This window comes from Mus caroli, chromosome 3 (assembly GCF_900094665.2).
Source record: "Mus caroli chromosome 3, CAROLI_EIJ_v1.1, whole genome shotgun sequence".
Lineage (NCBI taxonomy): Eukaryota > Metazoa > Chordata > Mammalia > Rodentia > Muridae > Mus > Mus caroli.
The window spans coordinates 131,608,267-131,633,002 of NC_034572.1; the positions used below are offsets into that span (position 1 = coordinate 131,608,267).

Below are 24,736 nucleotides of genomic sequence, written 5' to 3' on the forward strand. Positions count from 1 at the left end.
TGGCCACTACAGGAGCCACTACTACATGCAAGTATACGGTGGGGAAAGGGGAAAGGAAGAGAACTTGTGTGGTTTGAGCATTATAAAGGGCATAACTGGAGTCACCAAGACAGAGAGGAATAGCCTGATGTGAGTAGCCTGCCCTGCCACAGGAGGCCATGATGAAGTCCCAGCCTGTGCACCCATGGAGGGTCATGTCCACAGCCATGCAGCATCAGTGGTCTGTGTCGATGTCCTTGACTTGTATTACCACCAAAGGACATGCAAACATCTCTGGGCTGGGCTGCTGCCTGGACTATGATGTCCATGGCCTGTGCAGGGTTGGCCTGGCCCCTCACCAGCAGTTTGGGAGAGGGGCCCTGCACCTCAACTGGGCAGCACGGTAGAGCTGGCCCAAGTGGCAAAGGCATGTGAGACAGCCCCAAGGTCGTGATAAGGAAAAAATCTGGCTGCAACGTTTGCCAGTTGGGGCATTGGGTGAGCTAACAAGGGCAGTGCTGGAGAGCTGGCAGGCTTACCAACTCAGCTATACCCAGGCCCAGATCCAGGGCTTTGAGTTGGCCTACCCCAACATCTACCCCATCTATAAACTACTAGAGCCTGTGACAGGGCTGGTCCTGGAGATCCAAAGCTGCAGGATCTCCATGACACAGGATAACAATGAGCTATCCTAGAAGCTCCAGTGAGGATTCAGTATTGATAGTGTAACAGAAGCCAGAGGCCTCAAACCAGACCAATGACTCATTGCAACAAACATTTGCAAGTAACTGTGTGAACAAACCGGTATACTGTGTGACACACTACAGCTTCCATGACAAGATATTGTTGTTTTTGATTTTGCTTTGGTTTAATTTTGTTTTTTGTTTTTATTTTTTATTTTCCTTGTTGGGGGGTACCGATTCAAGGTCTGTGGGCAGCACAAAGGCGGGGGAGAGATGAGTGGGGTTGGGGTGCATGATGTGAAATTCACAAAGAGTCAACAAAAAAATTTAAAATGAATTACAAATAGCCCCAGAGCATGAATTTGTATTCATTGAATTGTGTTTTCATTGCTCGGACATATTTGGGTTGGAGAATTATGGCAACAAAAACGTATTTACTGTGGGTGAGCTTATGCCATGGTAATTTTGAGGAGGTCAGAGAGCAACTTTAAGGAGTCAAGTCCTTTCCTTCCACCTTACGGGTTCTGAGGATTGAACTTAGGCCCTTAGGACTTGGCAGCAAGCACTCTTATCCACTAAGCCATCTTGCTGGCTGGATATTACTTTTAAGAGGAGGATAAAACCACTTTTCTAATTTCGAGACTACAAATATCTTTTCTGTCACTATCACAAAATGGCATCCAGGTACTGGTGTTGAAACCTTCATGCCTGCCCTTCCTTTTTGCATCTGGGATTCTTCCCTCTCTTTTCTGTTTAATCATAAGTGTTACTCTGCCCCTACACACACACACACCTACCACTCTCAACTTGCTAAAGGCTACTCAGACTTCACAATCTTGACTTGGAACTTCGAGTGTTTGTGCAATGTTCACACAACGACCATGTGCTGTGTCCTAGAACTCTGATCTGCCAGTAGCCCTCTTCCTACTGTACAGTCTGCAGTCACAGAGCTGGCTGCCAGCTCTATGAAATTGGCACACAGATATGATTTGTGTAGGATGTCCAATGTTTATTCGTGATTAAATTGCATAAACCTTAATTTTTCTATAAATGTTACTGCATACAAAGGCATAGGACATGACACTGTGAGCTACACATGACCAGGAGAAAGCCCACTATGGTGAAGCCACTTAACATGTCACATCGCTCACAGACAGCCAACTACTACTGTTTCCTTTGTGATGAAATCACCTAAAACCTACTTCATTAGTATGAAAATAATATATGGTTTGTAGGTTACACATTTACTCTCTCTTGTGTTTATCTTACACGTTACTTTCACTCCTCTTCCTGATAACTGCTGCTTTATCCCCTAAACCCAAACCTGTGTCTAACTCATTTCACAGCACAGCATCTCCTAAGCCCATCCACACTTAGGCAGACTCCCCATATATTCAAATCCAAGCTTGCTATATTTGCTTAAAATCCAGTTTTCTTCTAGTATTCTCTAAATTACCCAATTAATAGAATTATATTTCTACCACTGTTCACATTAGAAAGCTGTGTAGAGCCCTTCTTCCTTACTCCACCACTGCTCATCAATCACTGTGTAAAACCTTCACGTTTGGCTCTTTGCTTTCACTGCCCCCAGCTTTGAAATTCTTCATTTAAAAAAATGTTTACTTTCCAAGATGGAGCAAAATTACAAAATCTCCAACACTATGTGCTCAAGAAACATTCATTTCTTCCTTTCTATCTACAGGCATCTTAAGTATGTATTCACTTCTGGATACTCTACTTCTTTGACGGAGACAATCATTTAGTCATTGTTGTACAAAATTCTAAGTCAAAGACAATGAACTGTCAACTGTGTTAAACAAGCCTGAGTTTTATAAATCAATGACTTCCTCACATCACAGGACTTTATCTTAAACTTTTATATGCTTCTTTGGCTAAACTGCAGTTTTTACTCGTACCTTTTTTTTTTTTTTCATACTTTGGATTGATTCTGCAACCATGAGATCAAATAACCAAATCAAATTTGGTGACATCATAAAAATGAGGATTTTCTCATAACTTAAAAACTTTTAGATATCAAGGATGCTAGGCATTACCTCTAAAACTGTACCGTTATTTTTAAGACAGATCCCATAAGGGCAACGGAACAGCTGCTGAAAGATCTGGCGCACCACTCTGCCAGCCTGAATATAATGACCTACATGTGAAGGGCTCCATATCCAGTTACTAACCCTCCCTCAGCTACTCTCTGCCCTGATACGGAGGTAGCTGAAAAAAGATGCCCTACTAACAGATCATAAGTGGATTCACACTTTACTGCCAATGTTCAGTTAACAGAAATCTCTTAGATTTGAGAGATCCACGACACATAACATGTGATTCACATGTTTTTCCAAATAAAAACAGAGTTGAAAAAAGATCTCTTCCCCCCCCCCCCCACCCACACACACTAAATTCAGAGACGATTCAGTTCATTTAAGAGCCTGTAACAAGTTCAAAAGGTCAAGCAACAAGAAAAATCTAATGATGGGTCCTTGAAAAATATTTTTTATCTGCAAATTCTACAGATTCATCCATCAGAAAAGCCAAATTAAAACAAAACAACTACAAAAAGACCAACCTACCCAACTGTTTGGTTTTTCCCCGCCCCTCCTCGGTTGACTTGGTCTATATTTAGCAAAAAGATTATATAAGGTCAAGTATTTACAAACGATGAAATATCACTAGTGTTTTGCAAAACAGCATAAAAAAAAAACCCTCAAAGGATGGACTGTAAAGTATTATGTTTTACTAAGGACATAAAAAGAAATCTTTAAAATTCCCAACTTCGATGAATTTCTATTAAAAATTTCAGTTTAAAATTTTTTCACTTATGAAAGACCATTGGTAACTTTCTTACATAAGTTAGAAGTACGTTGGGCAATACTAGATCATCCTCTCAACGCAGAAAAAAATAAGAGCATTTCGTCTGTTCTGCATTTCAATTTCTTTCAGTGGGGCTATTTTCGCCTCGAGACCCGAGCTTACACAGGCCTGTGGGTAGAAATGCAACGCTTGACCGGGAAAAAACGCCTCGCAGTAGCCACTAACCATTCCCGCAAAACCCAGGCCCAGACCCCGCCCCCTACAGACTCCTCCTCTTTCTCTGGTTTTGAGTTAGCGCAGTCCGATGACGTAAGCCGTAAGTGCCGTAACCGGGCGCGCAACCACCGCCTCTGCCTCTGGGAGTTGAAGTTTCTGAAGGAGGACGAACGCGTGGAGCCGAGAACACTTCAGAAAGGCTTTCTGACCGCACCCCGGCGTTCCCCACCGGCCCCGCGGCTCGGTAAATATGGCACTGCGGCTGTCGCGCCCCTGCCCGTTGGTATCCTTTCGGATGCCAAAGGAGCGTGAGCTACCCTATCCTCCGCTGCAATCAGGGCTTCCGGAGTAGAGGGTGAGGGCCTGGGAAGTAGTTGCGGGTTCGCGGAGGAAGTGGCGTCAGGTGGCGCGTTTTCCACGCCCCTTGACCACTCACGTGCTGTCTTCCAGAGTCGTGATTGGTCAGCTGCGGTTCGTTCGCGGGCGCAGGGCTCCGCTCGGGGCGTGTGCGGCAGGCCCGTGTCTGCGCGTGCGCGCGCCCGGTTGTCGCCGCGGTGTGTGCTCCGAGTTTCTGTTGTTTGGGAGAGTCCCTACCGGAAGTGTGGCAGAAAGGGGCCATGTGCAGTCTCAGGGTAGCTGGTCGCCACGCTGCGTTGCGCTTAGAGGGCAGGCGAGCCGTTTTCCCTTCCCTGGGTCAGGCCGTCGCATGTAGGGCGCCGAGGGGCAGTTGCTGCCCAGGCGGCTCGGCCTCGTGGTGAGCTGAGGATGAGGTTAAGATGGACGCGTTACCGGTTGCCAATGAAATATTTTGCGTTTAAAATGTGGTTGCGTGTCTGGAGATGTAAAATTACTCATTAAAAAAAAAAAAGCTCTCCTGAGATTCCCACTCAAGCCAAAGGGACTTTGACAACTGAACAAAGGGCTATTGCTACTGCGGTACTGACTAACGCGTTAAAAATATACATAATAAAATAACATAAAAATACCCTGAAGTAGGCATGTATTGATTTTAGCAGTTACCGAAAAGAAAGCTTAAAGACTACGAGGGCCGTTTTAGTCGATTTGATAACAGCCCGGCTTTTGTCTTTGGCATTAAGTGACGTATGCTCTCCCCACACCAGATAGTCTTTGTCAGTATTACTCAGTTTTGAGTTTTGTAATCCTATCTGATAATTTATATTCAAGAATTAACCATCCAGGTTTTTTCTTTTTAAGATATGCTAAAGAAAAGTCTCACAGTTGTTTTATCTTTCTGTAAAATGGTCTTAAATACTTGTTAAACTTGGATTAGTGGATTAAAATGTGCTGCTGTTAGTATCGCTGCTGGTCGGGGAGAAGCCCCAGACTCGCTGCCATAGAGATTTACCTCGTGACCCAAACTAAAACCATGTGTTCAAAAGTGCCGTGTTTTACATAATGCATCAAATTCTTACTCTATTACTTAGTAGACAGTCGGAGCGGAAGCTATCTTGGTGAAGTCTAGCCAAAACAAGACAGCCAACTAGTATTTTATCTGCATTCATGTATTTTATAAAATGAAACATATTTCATGTGTTGTTCAGTAGTCTGGCTTATTTAATTAAAGCTTAGAAAACACCCAGTACAGTGTCTCAAGAATTGATAAAACACATTAATGTTAGGACTAGCTCACGATAGGCTGCTCAAAGATGTTACTATTCTGTGATAGGTCAAGTTAAATTTAACTGGAGACATTTTAGATGTGAAAGACAAAGGCTCCCCCTGGTGTAAGAGAGCTGTAAAACACGGCTTTTGTAATTCTCACAGTTAAGCCAGCTCAACACTTCAGAATTTTGAACATAGAGAACTACTGAAAAATATTGCCACGGATAAATATTGCCTTGTTTCATAGGAATTTAGTACTAGAGACCAGAGGAGTTAGTAACTTTGAAATTACTCTCTTCGTTTTCTTTTAGAATTCTATGAAATCCCATATCTACTCACTCAAGTTATCCTCTCGGTTTGGAATAAGTCAACTGAGTTTCAAGTTTCAGAGCTGTGCTCTCTTGAAAATATGTTTCATAAAATGTTTTCCTGTTAATTTCAATTTTGCTTTTAAGTTTGCATTAATGAGTCTTGTTTTTTCTACTATTCATGGCTTTGGGCATATACATTTTTGAGTTTTATTTAATGCCTTTAGAGCCATCTATCAACAGTGTTCAGTAGCACTCTCTCTTCAGAATTCCCCCATCCTCAGGGTTTTAGGTTACTGGGAAGTGTTGGTGTTGGATCTGGGTTTGAGTCATAATATACAATTTCATCCCTTTAATCAGTATATTCTCTCTGCTAGATTTGTTTGAGATGCCTTCTTTCATAGGAATTTAGTACTAGAGACCAGAGGAGTTAGTAACTTTGAAATTAGTCTCTTCGTTTTCTTTTAGAATCCTATGAAATCCCATATCTACTCACTCAGTTATCCTCTCAGTTTGGAATATGTCAACTGAGTTTCAAGTAACGTGATACTGCACTTTCAAAGAAAGCGAGAAGCATCAAGTAAAGCTACTGTTTAAGTTCTGCAAAAGTGTCCTCATTATTACATCGCAGAGTGTAATTGTGTTGTTTGTTTTTGTTTTGGCTTAGATTATCGTTTGTTTGACTTAGATTAACTAGCTAGCTCTGTAAGAATGAAGAATCTCAGAATGTTTCTTAAGGCCACGTACTGTTTAGCAGATTATGCTTAGTCTGAGGCAGGGACAAACAGGCAAACACTTGTAAGCCTTGTTATTAATAACATATTAAAGAGAAAAGATATTTCAGTGTAGTTAGCCTTCCCCCAGTCAGCAAGTTGAGTTCTAGCTGTTATGGATAAAGATGTGTGTGGTTGGATTTAAATGAAGATTGATTTTGGTCAATGCTAAGAATTTTGCAGACTGATTACAGAATCAATTTTTATATTTTGTTTATAGCCATAACTAAAGCATTTACAGATATATAGTGACATTTATTAGAGAGAGAGAGAAAACTTGTCTGTATCATTCAAGTTAGAAAATCCAGATACCCATGAACAGAAGTGGAAGGTATGTATGAATATGTGCTTTAATAAATAATATACAAGGAATATTAGTATTTGCATTGTCTCTCAGATTTAAAATATAACCATTACCTCTCATCAGTAAGTAATTTTGGAAATACCATTTTTCCTGGCTGCTTAGCATGAGTAACTAACCTATATTATAGAAGAACCATTTGTTTACTCTTTATGCTGACACTCAAATAAGTTCTTACTTTTCACAGTTAAAAATAATGTTAGAATGAATAAATTATGATGCAACTTTTACTGTACATTTCTGACTTGGTTACAGGAATTTATTCTAAGAAACCATTGCTAGGTCAGAAAGTGTCTGCAGTAGTTCAGTTCTCTGAGGCTGTGATAAAATACCATGATCAAAAGCAAGTTAAAGGAATGGTATCTGGCTGATGCTTCTAGACCACAGTTCATCACTGAGGGCAGTCAGGGCAAAGCAAAGACCATGGTGTCTGCCTTTCAGCTTGCTGCATCAATCACGCTTAGTGACCAGGACCACCAGCCTAGGGATGGCACTGCCCACACTAATAAGGACAGCTCCTCCTCACAGACATGGCCACAGACCATCTGGGCAGAGCCAGTGTTGTTACCTACCCGCCACCCCCCAATCCCCAATTGGGCCTTTCTCACATAACTCTGGTCTTGGTCAATGCCACCTTGACAGCGGAAGCTAACTAGTGTTGGTGCTTTTATAACTCTCAAAACATTTGCACTCTGGAAAGAACATGAAGACCGTCTATAGTATATGTAAACACTATTTCTTCAGTCCTTCTAGTACAGTCAATGAATGGTATTTAATTCATGTCAAGTGAGAGTTAAAGATCTTTGCCAATAAATGACATTTAACTATCTAAATGTGTATTTTTATCAATGATAGTGCTTAGCATGTAGTGGTCTCTATTGATCATTTGGGCTATTTTACTTAGTAAGTTGCCAGTTCATGTAAAAAAATTTTTGCTTTTCACATTTTTCAGAGACAATATGTCATCTGAAATGCTGCCAGCATCCATCGAGTCTCCTAATGTGGAGAAAAAGCTGGGTACGAGTGACGGTGAAGAGGAGAGACAGGAGTCGAGAGTGGATGCAGGGGCTGAGCCAATATCTAAACGGCAACTGAAGAAGCTGATGAAACAAAAACAGTGGGAAGAGCAACGGGAACAGCGCAAGTGTGTACACAGAGCATGCGCTGCTGTTTTACTGAGAAATGGGGCTTCAAGTCCTGTTAAAAGCTGTCTGTCCTGAAACAGAAGTCATGAAAAATAAGGATATGCGTGTTATTAGCTAACGCTCAGTTATAATTAAAACCATATGCCTTCTGAATTGTTACTTTGCTTTTTGCAATACTAATGAACTTAGACTCAGCCCCTTTTCTCACCTCAGACTGCCTGAGGAGGGCAGACCTGCTATGATGGGCTCTGGTATGGGTGTCCTAGATCTGCGTAAAGCAGCCACGCAGGAAGGTCAGCTTTGGCCTGACCCGGGTGTGCCTAAGACAGGATTTCATGAAAGCATTTCTCTTATAGCCATTGTCGAATGCCAACATTTATAAGAGATTAGAAAAACTTGGACTTTTGTTTCTGTTCTTTTAGTAAATTTAGTCAAATATTCTTTTTAGTATTCCCTATGATACTGAACTAGAAAATCCTTTAGTGGATGAGTTGTGAATAAATTCTTTATAAATCATCTTTATAAATCTCTTAGTCCTATATGATACTAGTGATGAAACTACTGAATACTGCAGTTATACATTAAAGAAAGTTCTATTAGCTTTGCAAAGTCCTTCTCTTCATGTGTGAAGATGTTGTATGGAGTAAATCAAGTTACTAAGGTCTGACCCTTTTCTCCCCACAGAAGAAAGATGTCACAGCCATGACTACTTTAAAATGTAATTTTTTGTTTAATTAGAGTTTTGTGAATGTCTAAATGTACAAATAATGAAAAAAATGTCATTTGATGTTTTAGGGAAAAACGAAAAGAAAAACGCAAGAGAAAGAAATTAGAACGACGCCAGCTGGAGTCCACCTCAGATGGCAACGACAGGAAGCGCATTCGGAGAGATGTTGCTCGCAGCAGCCTCCGCCTGGTCATCGACTGTAGCTTTGATGACTTGATGGTGTTAAAGGTATCATGAGGTCCCTGTGTGTGAACTAGGTTAAGCCACTTTTATTTTCTTGAGTAATATTACAGACAGTGTTTATATACTAGACTACATCATAAGTTTTTCAAACTCTATTACTCCTAAATGAAGTGCTTTGATATGCATAGCATATTTATGTATATGTTTATATATGCGTAGACAGACATTTCCTCCACAATTAGGTAATAGAGCCCAGTGATCACATATTGGTTATAAAGATTAGGGAGTTGCACGATGGCATATGTCTGTAATCCTACCACTTAGATGACTGAGGCAGAGGGATCTCAGAGATTTAGGCCAACCTAGGATATAGGACATTTAAAGCAAGCCTGCACACTTAGTCAGATCCTATCTCAAATTAAAAAAAAAAAAAATCTGTAGCATGGCTCGAGAGATGGAACTCAAGTTAAGACATTTTGGTCTTGCAGAGGACTCGGGATTGGTCCCCAGTGTGACATAGTGACTCACAAACATCTATAACTCCAGTTTCAGGGTATCTGACCCCCTCTTCTGGCCTCCACAGGCACTGTATGAACATGGTGTACATATGTATATCCAGGTACACACACACACACACACACACACACACATGTTTTAAATCTGGCATTTTACCAGTGCCACTCGGGTAAAGTGTGGAAATAGCATGATTTTAAAAGAAAGTTTTTTGCTGTTGTCTGTTAAACCAGCATAATTAGCATTTTGAATAGATAAAAACTTCAACAGGACGGGTGAATTACGGAGTGTTGTCTTTATATGTGTCGTTTTGTTAGTGTTCAGGAAAATCAAATGAAACTTATCACAACGGCGTTGCATTTTAAAAGAAAGACTTTTGCCTGCCTGGCCGTCCCTTCTGCTTACTCTGTTCCTGTAATACCATAGAAGGCCTCAGATGCTTTTGATAACTCTCTGTTGTTAAAATTGTGCTATTTTATAGGATATTAAGAAACTTCATAAACAGATTCAACGATGTTATGCAGAAAACCGCCGAGCCTCTCATCCCGTGCAGGTGTGTGTGGGTTCCGGGCTCCTTTCCCTTCGGCCCAGCGGCCCGCCCCTGACGGTCTTAGGCTCCTGCATGCTTCTTTGATGCCCTTTCCTACAGGACTATGTTGGACATGAGTGTGCTCCCAGACTCCCCCTCACCAGCCTTACACCCCACTGTGCAGTGTTGCGTGTCTTTTAGGATATGTGCACATTTTCACTCCAGTTCCTCAGCTTTGACTCCTTCCACTGTGGGAAGTGGGGAGAGAGGGGAAGTAGGCTACCACTGCCTGTTTGTACCGCAGACCCTCTTAGACATGTCTGGTTTATATTTCCTTTGAGCCACTGACATTTCTGAGAAGGAAGGGTTTTTTAACTTAGAGATTGAGTGTAGATGCTAGCCGACTGCTTCTGTGAACTCTACCTCGTGACGTGGAGAGCCAGGAACTCCCGTGGATGTTGACCAAGTGGAAGCAACGTGGAACTGAGCGCTTATATAATTTTATACCCTACCTTTGTGACATTCTTTACATCTTTTTAAAAATTTTACTGAGGCCCTTAACTTCCTTGGTTGAGCTATAGAGATGTCAGGGAAGGCTCAGCAGCAGCAAGAATAATAGTGACAGTTAAACAGCTTTCCCAGGGAGGTGGATGAGAGCTTGGTGAAAACCAGGGAGTCTGCAGGGTGCCCATCAGTGGCAGACAGACAGGTCATACCTGATCAGCCAAGAGGTGGGGTGGAAATGCATGGCTGGAGCTGGTGGGTTGAGGAAACCCCACCTTAACACGGGCCCTTTCTCCCGATGAGTCAGGCACTGAGTTGATCACAGTTCTTCATTTCTAGCTCAGTGAAAACTACTTTGTGTTTCCCTGGTGCTGAGGGGATAAAACAGTGAACTTAACTGACCAGATTTCTCCTTTTTCTCTGCTTACCAATTGCTCATCAGTTTTACTTGACAAGCCATGGAGGTCAACTGAAGAAGAACATGGATGAGAACGACCAAGGATGGGTCAACTGGAAGGTAGGAGACAGACAGGCACATTCTTCTAAGCTCCTAAGGGCCTTTGTTTTTTGACCTAAGCTCTGGTCGGTCTTGGTGTGCTACAAAACTCTGCGTATCACTATACTATGCCTAAAGTTACAAGGATAGAAGCTAAAGAAGAGACCGGCATATCTGCTCATTTGTATTTCCTCTCATAAGTCTTGTCTGCTGTCTTAAGCCACTTGTTTAAAAACGAAGTCTCTAAAAGCCTTGATAAGACCTTTTGCTTCAAACTCACTCTAAAATTTGAAACTCTGTACATTTGTTTCTTCTAAATCCATACTATCCATTCTGTGACCACTAGCTGAATGTGGTTGTACGTTCCTGAGATGTGAAAATCTGGACTGTGAGTTGACATAGGTTGTAAATGTGAGATATGCTGACTTAAAAGGGGTGGGGCTATAACATGGGTATATTATGGTAAAAGATACTGAAGGTCATTCATTTAGTTTTTACTTTTTTAGTGAAGCTTCTAGCAGATTTCAAATGTATTTATGAGATAAATTTCTGTGTCTAGGTATATGTAAAGATGCACTCAGCTTGACTCTGTGCCAGTGTGACCACCTTGGCTATTTGCAGATATGGCCAATTTGGCTATGTATAGATATGGCCAGCTTGGCTAGGCATAGATGTGGCCAGCTTGGCACAGGACTCGTGTTCAGCAGACAGCTGTATTATGCCTGTCCGTGTTGTTTACTGTTGGTGTTCAGTTCCCACAGTGTCCGGCTTTCCCCACTAGTGCCTACTAATCTACTAGCTGCATACATTAAGAGCCTGTGTGCATACATTTGCAAGCAAAGCATCCTTAGCAAGTCTTCAGATTCAGGTCTCTTTCTAAGAACTAACAAATGTGTTAGACAAGCGTACTGTGCAGTTTGTGTCTTTCCAAGCTTGTTTACATCCTTGGGTTTCTAGAGAAATACAGACTCACTGGCTTTGAGCTACTCAGAGCCTTCTTGAGGCCGTTATTAAGTATAAGAGTCAGATTTATAGCATATTCTTTTTCAGAAAAGTAATTGTATTATCTAAGTGTCAGCTTTATTTGATTTTCTTGAAGATTATTGTATAAGAGTCAGAGTCTGGAAGCATATCATTCAGGCAGTTAGTGTGACTTGAAGAGTCTTACAGCTCTTACTCAGTCCTGTGTCTCTGAGCTGAAAGTGTTGGCAAAGCAGCTCTCAGATGTGTCTCCTTGCAGAAACAGACACATTCTATTAATTAAATTGACACAGTTTCTTTTTGATGGTCACGTGGGATCCATAATTGGAAAAGACATTTCTTGTCTGGAAAACAGTGTGATGAAGAAGGCAGGAAAATGCGTTTTTATTTTTATTTTTGGAATAGAGGTTAAGTCAGAAAGGTAGACTGATGCCGTATTCAGTCCTGAGTTGAGGAGTTGGAGTTGACCCTACAGGAAAGGCTAGAGAATCCAAGTGAGGTTGTAGAGACTCGGCCTGCCATTAGTGTGCGGGGTTAGATTTGGAACTGGGGCCCCAGCTGAGGGAGTGAGGTTGGTAGAGATATGAGGTAAGGAGCTGGTTATGGGTTTTACACTACTACTCTAGCAGTAGCCTCTCAAGCTTGATATCAGGTGTTTTTGGACAAGTTTGTTTTGAGAAAAGAGGATATCAGCCAGCTTTCAGAGTCCTGCTAATGATACACTCACTCTCCTTTTGTTGTTGAAGGATATTCACATCAAATCAGAGCACTATAGTGAACTCATAAAAAAAGAAGACCTGGTTTATCTGACGTCAGACTCACCTAATGTACTGAAGGACTTAGATGAGTCAAAGGCCTACGTGATTGGAGGGCTAGTGGACCACAACCATCACAAGGTACTGTGCTTTGCTCCTCCCTAGAACCTGACAAAATCCTAAGAGTGAACAGTCTTTCTTGAGTGCCTAGTGATGTGGTGGTGACCTAAGCTAAGCAAAGGCTTCACCTTAACTTACCTGACCCTCCTACAGCTCAGGGAGGTCACTGTAGTTATTGTCTACATTTCAGCATTGCGGGGTCTGAGGAACAAAGAGATTACGCCTAAAGTCAACGGTGACAGGTAGCAAAGTGGATTATTAGAAGTGACCAGATAGCTGCAGGGTCTGTATGGTTAAGCTGTGCTGTGTTGCTGGAAGCTCTGATACTGCGATTGCTGAGCCACTGAAGTTGATAGTAATTTTTAAAATAGTTAATTTTGATGTGTATGAGTGTTTTGCCTGCATGTATGTCTGCTCTAGTGCTTGTCTGGTGTCCTTGAAGGTCAGGAAATACTGTCAGATCCTCTGGAACTGGAGTTACAGACAGTTGTGAGCCACCATGTGGGTGCTGGGAACTGAACCCAGGTCCTCTGGAAGAGTAGTTTGCTAACTACAGATTCATATCTCCTATACTAGTTTTTAAATATATGATTTCTCAAATCATTTTTTTCTCACCTAGTTTTCTTTTCTCACCTCATGTTTTTATATAGATAAGAAGCTACTTTCTAAAGAGTACATTATTATGTACTTTGCAACATGCTCAATTCATCTCAGTTTTCTAAAGAAAATGTATTTTTCCTAAGTGAAGATCAGCATAGTATATGAAGTAACTGTACACTTCAGCAGCAGTGTGTATGGAGAATTCCTCCCATGTCACACATGGTCATATCTGCCTGTCCAGTGGTGACTGCATGGCTGGGGAGCTCCTAGGTGTAATATGGCTGAGAAACTGGATTTTTTTTTAATTGTAAATTTGAAATTGTCAGGTATTGCTAGGCATTGGGTAAACAAATCTAGAATATCCCAGGGGCCTCGTCAGAATGGTCATTAGCCTTTCTCTTGTCAGTGGGAAATTCTGATTTATAAGCAGACTCTCTGCTTCAGTTGTGTCTGTTTCTCTAATAAACTATTCCTATTCAAAAAGCCCCTGGCTCCTCTAATTTTTTTGCCCCTACATAGGCTAAGTACTTGTTGAGAAATTCAGCTTACACTTCCTGGACCGTCTTTTTATCTGGGATAGACACAGATTTCCAGCATTTCAAGTTTGAGAAAATATAAAATCCTTATCTAACAGTTAGTTGGTAGAAAGGGAAAAATAAAATGTAAGAAAAAAATGAAATACTCTTCACTCAGGGTTTTATTTCATTGACATATTTGTGTCTAGGTGTATAATTGAAACTGAATTTCCTTTAAATTTTTTTGTAGCAGAATTTTAGCAGAGCCATTGTATGTGGCCTGGATTCTGAGTAGTGGCATCTAGGCTTTGACGTAACCTTTTATAAATAGTCAGTGATTGATATCTGAGATCTTATGGGGTTGTGCATTTGAAGGATTCTCAGAGCCTTTACATAACAGTCTGGGAGTCTCCTATGGCTGAGAATTGCTTAGGTATGGTTTCCTTCAGACAGCCCCTAGTGTATTAGAGGTTCTGGTATTTGGAAATTGACCTGCTAACAGTGCCTTTTATGTTAAATAAAAAGTACTTGTGCTAAGCTGGTGTTGTCCAGTCCTGGAGGGGCGGATTCCTGTGCGCTGAGGAGCCGAAACTCATCTTGTAGTGGTGCCTCTGTGTGTGTGATCACATCCAGTATAACCTAGAACACTGACATAGTTTACCCTGACAGAAAGGATGGTGGTGCTCATCTCCAGTTCCCATGGAGTGTTTCCCTGAGAGGAACGGGGCAGGGACTAGAAAGGGGACAATCAGAGAGCAGACCCACCGGGATTTCCTTGTTCTACCACTGAGAAGTTTCCTACCTGCTGGAAACATCTTCTCTTCACTCCTTCACAGTGGGGTGCTTAAACAAAGGCTGTAAGCACGCCTACCGTCTTAAACACAGGCTGCTCAGAGGTTTTCCGCACTGGAGACCTTTCTGAAAAAGGTCTACTTTTTCCTAGACTGCACAACACCTAAGTCCCAGTGTCTTTATTTTCAGGGAGTCACATTTAAACAAGCATCCAATTACGGAATCGAACATGCACAGCTCCCTCTTGCAGATTTTGTGAAGATGAATAGTCGAAAAGTCCTGGCAGTTAACCATGGTAAGCTGCTAAGGTGCCCTAAAGCGGACCTAAGTGAACACTGAGAAGGTACATTTCAGATTTGGATAAATAAAAAGAAGTCATGTGTTCATTAGAAATAAAAGGGAATACTTGAGACATTTTTGAGAATTTACAAAGTATAAAAACAGCTAGCTATAAACTGTGACTCACTTTAGGGTGTGTCCCTCCCACCTCTTTTTCTCTAACTGTGGTCTCTCAGCTTTACTCATCTGGCATACTTATCTCTCACTTCATTGTCGTGTCCATGGCATTGATTTTTAGTGACTATGCGATACTCCATCCTCTAAGTAGATAATCATTCTCCCATGAATATTTTTAATTTGTTTCATAATATAAAATATAAATTTAATTATATTTTATTTTTTGCTATTTAATGCCCCAAATTAACCTATAGTCTCCACCTGCCCAGGAACCAGGTAACATCATGGAATGCTGGGAATTGTAGTTCTTGGAAAATAACAAAGCCTCATGGGAAAGGATGGTGGCCTATAGGTTTATTCTTATAAAGCCTTCATTCCTTAATGAAGCCTCGTGTCCTTAAATGTCCTTCGTTCAACATTCTCAGCTGGGAAATTCCAGGGAATAGTTCTCACCAAAGCCCGTCTCTTGCTCAGTATTTAATATGTAGTAAAGCTTGCCTTAAATTTGGCCTCAAATGGTAGAATTTGTTTTTCTCTAATGAATCTCAAGATTAACAGCCATCATGAATGACATTGTGGTATGCTTAGATATAATTAATTGCCTTAAGTATTATTTATTCAAATTATGATAAAAAATTTTTGAGACAGGATTTCACTGTGTTGACTAGACTTCTTGAACTCTGAGAAATCTTACCTGCCTCTGCCTCCTTCTTAAATGTTGGGATTACAGATCTATACCACCACTTAATTTATATCAAACCTTTTTCATCCTTCTAATCCCAGCACTCAGGAGACTCAGGAAGTAGGTCAAGAGTTTGAGGCCAATCTAGGCTTTAAAAGAAATAAATAAATAATCATTTACTGGAAAAAAAAAAGGCATATACCACCAAGCCATTGAGCTTTAATTTTTTGAGATTCATTTATTCTTATGTTTTGTGTCTGAGTGTTTTGCCTGCATGTATGTAGGTGCACCTGGTGCATGTTTGGTGCCTATGGAGGTCAGAAGAGGAAATTATATCCCTGGAACTGGAGTTACAGGCATTGTAAGCAACCATGTGGATATTAGGCACTGAACCCCAGTCCTCTGTAAGAGCAGCCAGTCCTCTTAACCACTGATGCATCTCTCTGGTGCTTTTCATTAATTAATTTTAGTTGGTACACAATAATTTATGTAATCCTAAATACTTTTATATAGCATCCTATATGGAGTTAAAGAAATGAAATTAACTATTCCAGGAACAAATTTCTCCTGAAACCTTTGATACCTAGTGGAAATTCCTTTTCTGGAAAATAACCTAGAACGCCCTTCCATAGTGTGGAGAACCTAGGGACAGCATTGGGTTCCTTTCTACTACTATGAAAGCAAGAGCAGACAGCAGGCAAAAGCTCCTCACAGTGGCTCTTTGTAGTGACGATAGAACAGACGGACCGAATGTTAACCGTGTGCGCCCTAGTCATGAGCTAGTACATAGAGATGAAGAAGATGACGGAGGCCTCTCTTGATTATAACACACACTTGACTCTAGGAAGTTTCTGGGGCTCGAGAACTGACGGAGGAAAAGTTGAAAAGGACATAAGGGCTGGAGAGCCATGGGGCTGTTTGTGCCTGATAGATAGCCAAAAGGAGAGAGGTAAGAACTGCAGTAATTAGGACAAGTGAGCACGCAGCACAGCTTGAATTACACTCCAGTGTGCAGCATTGTGGTGCCCGTGACTAACAAGTGTCTGCATTTGCCCGTGTTGCAGTGTTTGAAATTATCCTGGAGTTCTTGGAAACAAGAGACTGGCAAGAGGCATTCTTTACAATCTTACCCCAACGGAAAGGGGCCGTTCCTGCTCACAAGGCCGGCGAAAGCTCTCCTCAGGACCACCAGTCCCTGCCAGAAGGATGGGACAGTGCCAGCGAGGGAGAGCGTTGCAGGGATAATCCTGACTCACCACAGAAAGACGAGCAGGGCCAGCAGAGCAGCCCGGTTCTGCAGTGAGCCCGGTCCCACAGTAACCTTCCCCTGTCTTCCTCTCGCTTAAGAGAAACCAGGCAGTGCGGTGCTTTACAGAATGCTCAGACTGCAAGAAAATTTTCTCTAGTCTATGTTGTGGAATTTTAAATCTGTTTTAAGAGTTAAATAATAACAAAAAAACCCTTTAAACACTAAGAAAGGATCGTTTGGTTTGTGTAAGAAGACTTAAAGATATGATTTCAAAATTGCTTTAAGCCTCAAATCAGTCATGGAGGATGTGGTATACGAGTCTGCCTCGGTTCGTCATTCACTGGAGCATATCCTTCAGGACGTGCCTTCTGACCCTTGAGCTTGGTTTTTTACGTTCCTACCTGTATCTTTTTAGTCCGATGTCTATTTGGTGGAGCAGATATTCATAACTGACCTGTGTGTCTTCTAGAATGTTGAACTTTGAAAGCTACGCTTTTTTCTGTAGCTTTGGTGTTTTGTCTAAGAAATACATTAATTCTAGGAGAACTACCAGTTGTTTGCTGGGCTCGACAATTCATTCCTTTTGGACAATGGAGTCCATTCCTGTGCCTCCCTTGTGATACCTTCTTATGCTTCTGAAATAGTCACAAGAATAATCTTAAATCCTGTAATGACAATAACTTATTCAATTACACAGCTAAGTTTTGCTGGCTAGACTATTATATAAGCTTTTTTTGAAGGATCAATTTGTCTTTACCTCAGTTTAAAACAAAACAAAAAAGTTATCCTTCTCATATATTTTCCATATATATACCATATATTTCCATAATGTTATCTTTTAATGTGAATATTATACATCTGCCTCCAACTAATATAAACGTGTTTCTGTAAATAACATATGCATGTAGGAAAATGTGCATGTAATAATGTTTACATCTGTCCATATCACATTTAGCCTTCATGCCTTAATCTACAATGACAGGATTGATGTATTCTTTGTGGAATGGTTGTGTTGAATTCACTACTTTGATTTCGCTAAATGGGAATTGAACAGTGGTTTGGAGAGTGATGGAGACAGAGCAGAGGGACACTGCACTGTTGGCTTCTGCAGAGAATTTGCCGAGTAGTGTGCAGATCACATGCCCTTCCCACAAGTGCAGTGGAACTCCAGGGGCTCTCACTGGATTGCGACAAAATCAGTTTCTGGTCTTTTCTCTTTATGATACAATGTATGTGCTGTGTTGGCATCACACTTAGACAGAAGCTCATTACATTTGGTGTTGATGGTCAGTGCCTATTTCTGTTGCTTTATTCTTAGTTACCTATTGTAGCTAACTCTTTCAAAGTCTATAAATGAAGTATGTAAACAGTCGTAGTATAGTTCTAAATGAATAAAGTTCATGTTGTTACTGTACTTTTCTAAGATTCAGGTTTTGTGAGGTATCCCCCATGGGCCCGTGTGTTTGGATACTTGGTCTCCAGCTGATGGTACCATTTTCGAGGGGCCTTTCGAAGGGGAAGCTTTGCTGGAGGGAGCATGTCACTTAGGGTGGGCTTTTCTTTTTTTTTTTGGTTTTCCAAGACAGGGTTTCTCTGTGTATCCCTGGCTGTCCTGGAACTCACTCTGTAGACCAGACTGGGCTCGAACTCAGAGATCCGCCTGCCTCTGCCTCCCAAGTGCTGGGATCAAAGGCGTGCGCCACCACTGCCTGGCGGGCTTTTCAACTCTATAGCCAGTCCTGTTTCTTGTGTCATCTTTCCTTTATACAGGCAAATGAGATCACCTCTTCCTGACATCCAGGCCAACCTGACAATCCCACTGCCAGGCCTCCCCTCAGAGCTCTAGACCAAAATAACCCTCCCTTCCTTATTGGTCTTTTGTCAGGGTGTTTTGTCATGAAGTAACATAAAAGTAACTAACACATATCCCATATAAAATATGGGATAAGACCATATAAAAGTGAAGGAAATCATTTTAAGTACCATATGGTTTCAGCTCATTCATTGCAAAGGCTCTGTTGATTTCCTGGCATGCTATAAGGAAACACTACAGACCTAGTGGGCTAAAATAACCACAACTTATTTTCTACAGTCTCAGAGGTTGCAAGTTCAGAATCAAGCCTGGTAGAGTCATGCTCCCTCTGGCTCACAAGACGTTGTTTTTAACCTTAATGTATTTTTTTCTGTGAACTTTCTTTCTTTTTTTTTTTCCCCAGTACAGCAGCAGATGAAAAGGAGAAAATAGGTAACAATGATTTGAATTAATGGCAGCAGAGACCCTGAGCTCAGTGAGTGAGCTGGCTCATGGAGGTCTTTCTCCCTCTTTCTAGTTCATTTCGAGGGCATGTGCCGTGAGCTTAATGTATGTGAAGAAGACAGTGATGGTAGCCTCAAGAGTCAGGATTGTTGCTGGGGAGATCAGGGAAATAGATGAGGCGTAAGCCTTGTACTCTTATGTTTGCATTGTGAAACTGGGCATGTTAGGACTCAGTGGCCCTATTGAAAATGTGACTGTTACATATTGGTCCTGTCAGCGGCGTGTGAGGTAGGCAATGGGGACTTGGTGGTGACTTTCTTCCTCTCCTTGTTTCTCTTCTCTCTTGACCTTGCCAGCTCTAAAATAGCAGTAAACCTGCTTCAGACTTTTTGTTCCTTTGGAATACAAGCCTTGACAAGATTTTAAAAATCTGCTTTCTGTCAGAACAGGGGCAAAGAAATAAATGCAGAGCATTTCATGAAGGCTTTATTACAACAGTAAAAACAATGCTAAAATAAAACACAACCATGGAAGACCAAATCCTGTCAGCTAATGTTAATGTTATTAATATTAATATGCTTACATTTTCATGACTACATAAAATGTTAATGTCTACTTTAAAAAATAGTAATAATAAAATTTAAAAATAAGGGCTGGAGAGATGGCTCAGCGGTTAAGAGCACTGACTGTTCTTCCGAAGGTCCTGAGTTCAATTCCCGGCAACCACATGATGGCTCATAACCATCCGTAATGAGATCTGGCGCCCTATTCTGGAGTGTCTGAAGACAGCTACAGTGTACTTACATATAATAAATAAATAAATTTAAAAAAAAATTAAAAATAAGGAAAAGAGCATCCCAAGCTAATAACAAAGACCTAAAAGTTGAGAAACTCTAGCATCACACATAAGCGTGGGAAAGAGGGCTGCTGCAGTAAAGAGGGCAGACACTAGTCGTCAGTCATGACCAGAGCTGCTCCAATCACTGCACAAACTGAGACACAACTTTATGAGGACTGGAAGGACTGGAAACGCATCGGTTTGAGAAATTTTAAATCACGTTCCCTGTGCCATGACTGTAAATGCAGAAAAAGTAAATGCAGCAAGTAGAGACTGTTTAATTAATAACAGGTCCATCTAGACCAAGATCCACATGTTGAAAATAGAAACAAAATTGAATTTCTTTTCCATCATCTGTGGAACATTTCTTAAAAAGTGTCTATATTGGACTGCCAAGGAAAATGAAAACCTAAACTCTAAAGGCAGGTTCTTGGATTGTAACAAAGCATTACAATGAAAACAAAACTTGGAGGCTGGAGAGATGGCTGGGTGGGTAGAAGCGCTTGTCATGTAAGCATGAAGTTCAAATCCCTCAGTTCAGATCCTCAGGCTCCACGTGAAAAGTAAGACATATGACACGTTAGTGTGAGCACCTATAATCCCAGTGCTTCTACTCCGAGATGGGAAATGGAAACAGAGTCCCCAGGAACTTGCAGGGCAGCTAGCCTGGCACCGAAAGCAGGAAGTCAGCAAAGAGACCATGTCTCACAAATGTAGAATAGGGCTGATAGCCAAGGTGTGGTTGTCCCTTCTCCAGGAGCACAGAGAGAACAGAGTTGATGGAAGGACGCTTTGGAGGACCTTGGAGTACAGTGGGATTACTGACTTCCAGGATCAGCTCCAGTGGGGCAGCTCGGAGGGCTATACAGTTTTGAGGGAGAGGGAAGGGATTTTCAGGGTGAGTGTGTATCATTCATTGGCTGGCGCTTAAGGTAGTAGGAATGACTCCTTTGCATGGATAGGCATTCCAGGTGCTTTCTGGCAAGCTCTTACTGGGAGAAAGGAAAGTGAACCTGTAATCTCACCAAGACCTTGCTCAGGTAGAGGATGTGGAGGTTGGGCTGGGAAGTCTGACTGGGAAAGGGAGGCCTCCAGAGCCTGACTGGCAGTGAATTTTTGCAAGGCCACTTATGCTGGTTTAGAAATTAGACGAGGCAGGGTACAAGCATAAAAATGAAATATAATCAGATGACTTAGAAAGGGAGGAACCAGGCTGGAGAGACGACAGATAGAGTTCTGTAAACCTTCTCATGTCACTGGCTAATTGCAGTAGGATAGAAAGCAGGCTCAGGACAAATTTACAATCAGGGAAAACCTTCCTTCTAGGTTAGCTGTGAAGCCGTTATCTGATAACTAAAGGTCATAAACTGGGAATGGACAACTGATTGTACGTGTGAGGACAGAAAAGAAAATACTGACTAGTTTATCTGTACCATATTTAAATCTGTGGTCCTTTTCCCAGTGGAAGCCCTTCCTGCATTGCGAGCAGACAGACTTAGGCATTTTAAGGGCAGTTGGATAATTTTAGAGGCAGTCTCATTTCTGAGGTGTCTGTTTTCCCCACATTTATTTAACACACTTTGAATTGGACCATGTTGTGGCCACAAAGACTTGAGAAAGAGAGGAATCCTGGTAGGAAGAAGTCCCAGTGTCATGGGTAGCCACAATCCATGCATCACAATGTTCATGCTTTAGCCCCTGACATGCCTGTCTGTGTTCTGGGTCATTCCTACCCAGACAACATTGTTTAAAAGTAGCAACTTGGCTGTAGGATCTGTTATTTTTCTGTCTAAGCTGACTCATACTTTCGTTATAAAATCTGGGTGGGCCTCGGTATGTTTTTGTTTTAGCAAAGTTAATGAGGAGGCATCTCCAGGTCAAGGGGGCTAGACCTGTCCTAGACCAGCAGCACACAGAGAGGGACCTATTTAAAGCAGCCAGCGGGAAGTACAGCCTGTGGAACTCATAGGAAGAATTTACCCTGACTGAAGAGCTGGTCATAATTCCAAGTTACTAACTGAATGGGAAGGTCTTGCCCTTTTGGTTGTGAATTTTTGTTATGAATTTTTTTGTTTTTTTGTTTTGTTTTCTATCTTGCATCTGGCATTCATCTTTAAGCAGGTCTTCCCATTGTACGAGCAAAGGATTCGGGAGAGTGGATGGACATCTGTCTTTCTAGACCTTGGGGGATTGTATTCCTGAGGCTTTGTGAAATAGACTTTGTATGGGGACTGGAATCTGTCCTCACAGATGGTCTGGCACAATTCTTTTAGATCTGTTACTGGAAGCGGCTACCATGCCAGTGGTCTTTGCCTTGTACTTGGAGAGTCATGGGAAAAGTCTCTACAGGTGGAAGCATCAGGTCCTAGACCATTGTTGCTAAGGCTGCTGCCATTGTGGCTGGGGTGGCTGGGGTGGCTGGGGTGGCTGGGGTGGCTGGGGTGGCTGGGGTTGGTTATTCCTGGAGTCCCTGAGATTGCAGTTGTTCAATGACCGAAGAGGGTGGCACCATTAATGGAGACATAGTGGCTGAGGGGAAGGCTCACGTGATTGCTCATGGTGTTTGTGACTTTGGGAGTTGTTGTTCTTAGTGATCAGTGAGGGTTCCTGGTCTCTGTTGTCTGGAACAAGCAAGAGATCATGGGAAGTTAGGGGAGAGAGGAGGTGAAAGAGGGAAGAGGTGTTGTGGGTTGGGGAGTAACTTGCCTAATTAGATTGCCTTCTCCTGAGCAGCTAAATCAGCCCCAGGGTAATCCCGAGGGTCTTCCTCTTCATTTGAGTCCTCTCCTTTGTCTCCCTGTGCTTTGGTTTCTAATGGGTCATTTTGGGACTCTGGGGTTTTTCCTCTACATTGCTTAGTGGCAGCTATTACAGGGAGGAAGAGGAGAGGCAAAAGATAGCCTTTCTGGACTTACTTTTTATGAGCCAGGTAGGCAACCTGGGTCCAGACATGGGGTCAGTGATGTTTGCTGACAGGACCTATGGCACAAATTCAAGCACCTTGTTCCAAAATTCTAGACCTTCCCTTTGAGAGATTTTAAGCCCCCTTGATTTAAGTAAGGCTGTAAGGGAATGGGTTTTGGTGCAATTCTGAATTCCCCAAAATAGAGAAGTGCTGCCCGTGAAAACACCCCAACAAATACAAGCCTGTGCGCAGTTTAACAGTCCTAGAGACTTTAACATGGTTGCTGTGTTACCAGATTTTTGCACACGAGAGACAAAAGGTTGTTGCCATGCCTAGTTGGGATGCTGGGGTCCAGAAAGAAGGTGGGAGGACCTTCAGCTAATGTTGGGGAGTTGACCTGACTGAGAGGCTTCAGTTGTCAATGAACCATGTCTGGTCCTTCTCTTAGGCACACACTGAAAGTAAAGCATAGTGACTGAAATAGGAAACTGATCCTCAGGTCGGGACAGTCTGTCCCTCTGGGGGGAGAGGGAGGCTCACACACTCCGCACATTCCTGGACCCCTGTTCAGGTGCCAGCTGTGGGCCTCCCTTCCTCCCCGGGGCTGTTGGCCACCGACCCACAAGGACAAAGGGAGCAGATTCGAAGGCAGGGTTCAGACGCCATATGAGTACGATGGAATGACCGACTTCCGGGACCAACTTCCTTCAGGAATCAGCTTCAACGAGGGAGCTCAACTTTATTCAGAGTAAACAAGGGCAATATAGTTTTGGGGGAGATGGGTAGGGATATTTCCAGGTTGTGTATGTATCTTTGACTGGAGCTGAAGGTAGTAGGAATGTCTCATTGGCATGGAGAGACATTCCAGGAACTCCAGGTGCTTACAGGACAGGCTCTTATAGGGAGAAAGGAAGTTGCATGTGTAATCTTGCCTAGAACTACATGACATTTCTCAAGTAGAGGATGTGGGAGTTGGACTCCCCAGATAAGGTCAAACAGGTAAGAGGAAGCCCCCTAGGAAAGGGAGTCCCCTATTTTGCATCGAGCTCAGAGGAGCTGTCCACTCGTGGTAGACTGCAACCTCAAATAGCCGGGGTTTCCCAACACAAGTGGCAGAAAGTGCCTTCATTCACATGAACGCTCATGTACATAGATGCTGTACACACACATGCACATGTTTGCTCACACAGTCCCAAACACAAAGAAAACTTACTGAGATAAAATCCTCACTACCTGTTGTGTTTTATAAAAAGAAAGAGAAGAAAGGATACGTCTAGTGGATGGATGTGCAGTAAGGTGTGTGTGTGGGGGGGTGCCTCTGCGGGCCCATGCTGAGACACCCCTTCCACCCCACCCCAGGAACCAGCCACATGATGGTATGGTATAGAATGGAGTTCATTCAGGGCATGGGGAGGGGAGTTGGGAGAAAGTAGAAGCCATGCAAGAGCACTTGGAGAGGGGGAGGAATTGGAGGGAGGGTAAGGAGCAAGAGGACAGAGCAAGAGTAAGAGAGCAAGAGACAGAGGAGGCAGCAAGCAGCTCCCTTTATAGTCAGGCACACCTGGCTGTTGCCAGGCAACTGTGGGTGTGGAGCCAACATGGCTGGCCTCTCTCTTCTTCTCTTCTCCTCTTCTCTTCTCTTCTCTTCTCTTCTCTTCTCTTCTCTTCTCTTCTCTTCTCTTCTCTTCTCTTCTCTTCTCTTCTCTTCTCTTCTCTTCTTTCT

General features: G+C 42.3%; 1 protein-coding gene across 8 annotated transcripts; it reads left to right on the top strand.

The window, feature by feature from the left end:
• The first annotated feature begins 3,796 nt into the window (after nucleotides 1-3,796).
• Nucleotides 3,797-18,427, top strand: Trmt10a (tRNA methyltransferase 10A). Of its 8 annotated transcripts, none has more exons than XM_029475066.1 (9): nucleotides 4,169-4,255; nucleotides 6,626-6,736; nucleotides 7,719-7,910; nucleotides 8,707-8,866; nucleotides 9,816-9,887; nucleotides 10,810-10,884; nucleotides 12,591-12,740; nucleotides 14,816-14,921; nucleotides 16,829-18,427. In XM_029475066.1, exons 2-9 carry the CDS (start codon nucleotides 6,720-6,722, stop codon nucleotides 17,065-17,067), a joined length of 1,011 nt encoding a protein of 336 aa, XP_029330926.1. In that variant the 5' UTR covers nucleotides 4,169-4,255; nucleotides 6,626-6,719; the 3' UTR covers nucleotides 17,068-18,427. The 8 variants fall into 8 exon arrangements, with proteins under 8 accessions (XP_021013020.1, XP_029330926.1, XP_021013021.1 ...); XM_021157357.2 differs by lacking the exon at nucleotides 4,169-4,255 and adding an exon at nucleotides 4,268-4,471; XM_021157356.2 differs by lacking the exon at nucleotides 4,169-4,255 and adding an exon at nucleotides 4,268-4,455.
• Nucleotides 18,428-24,736: the final 6,309 nt, after the last annotated feature.

Coding starts and splice junctions, on each gene's coding strand:
- Trmt10a (XM_029475066.1), top strand. Junction 9,888..10,809: donor GAGCCTCTCATCCCGTGCAG/GTGTGTGTGGGT, acceptor ATTGCTCATCAG/TTTTACTTGACAAGCCATGG. Junction 12,741..14,815: donor TGGACCACAACCATCACAAG/GTACTGTGCTTT, acceptor CTTTATTTTCAG/GGAGTCACATTTAAACAAGC.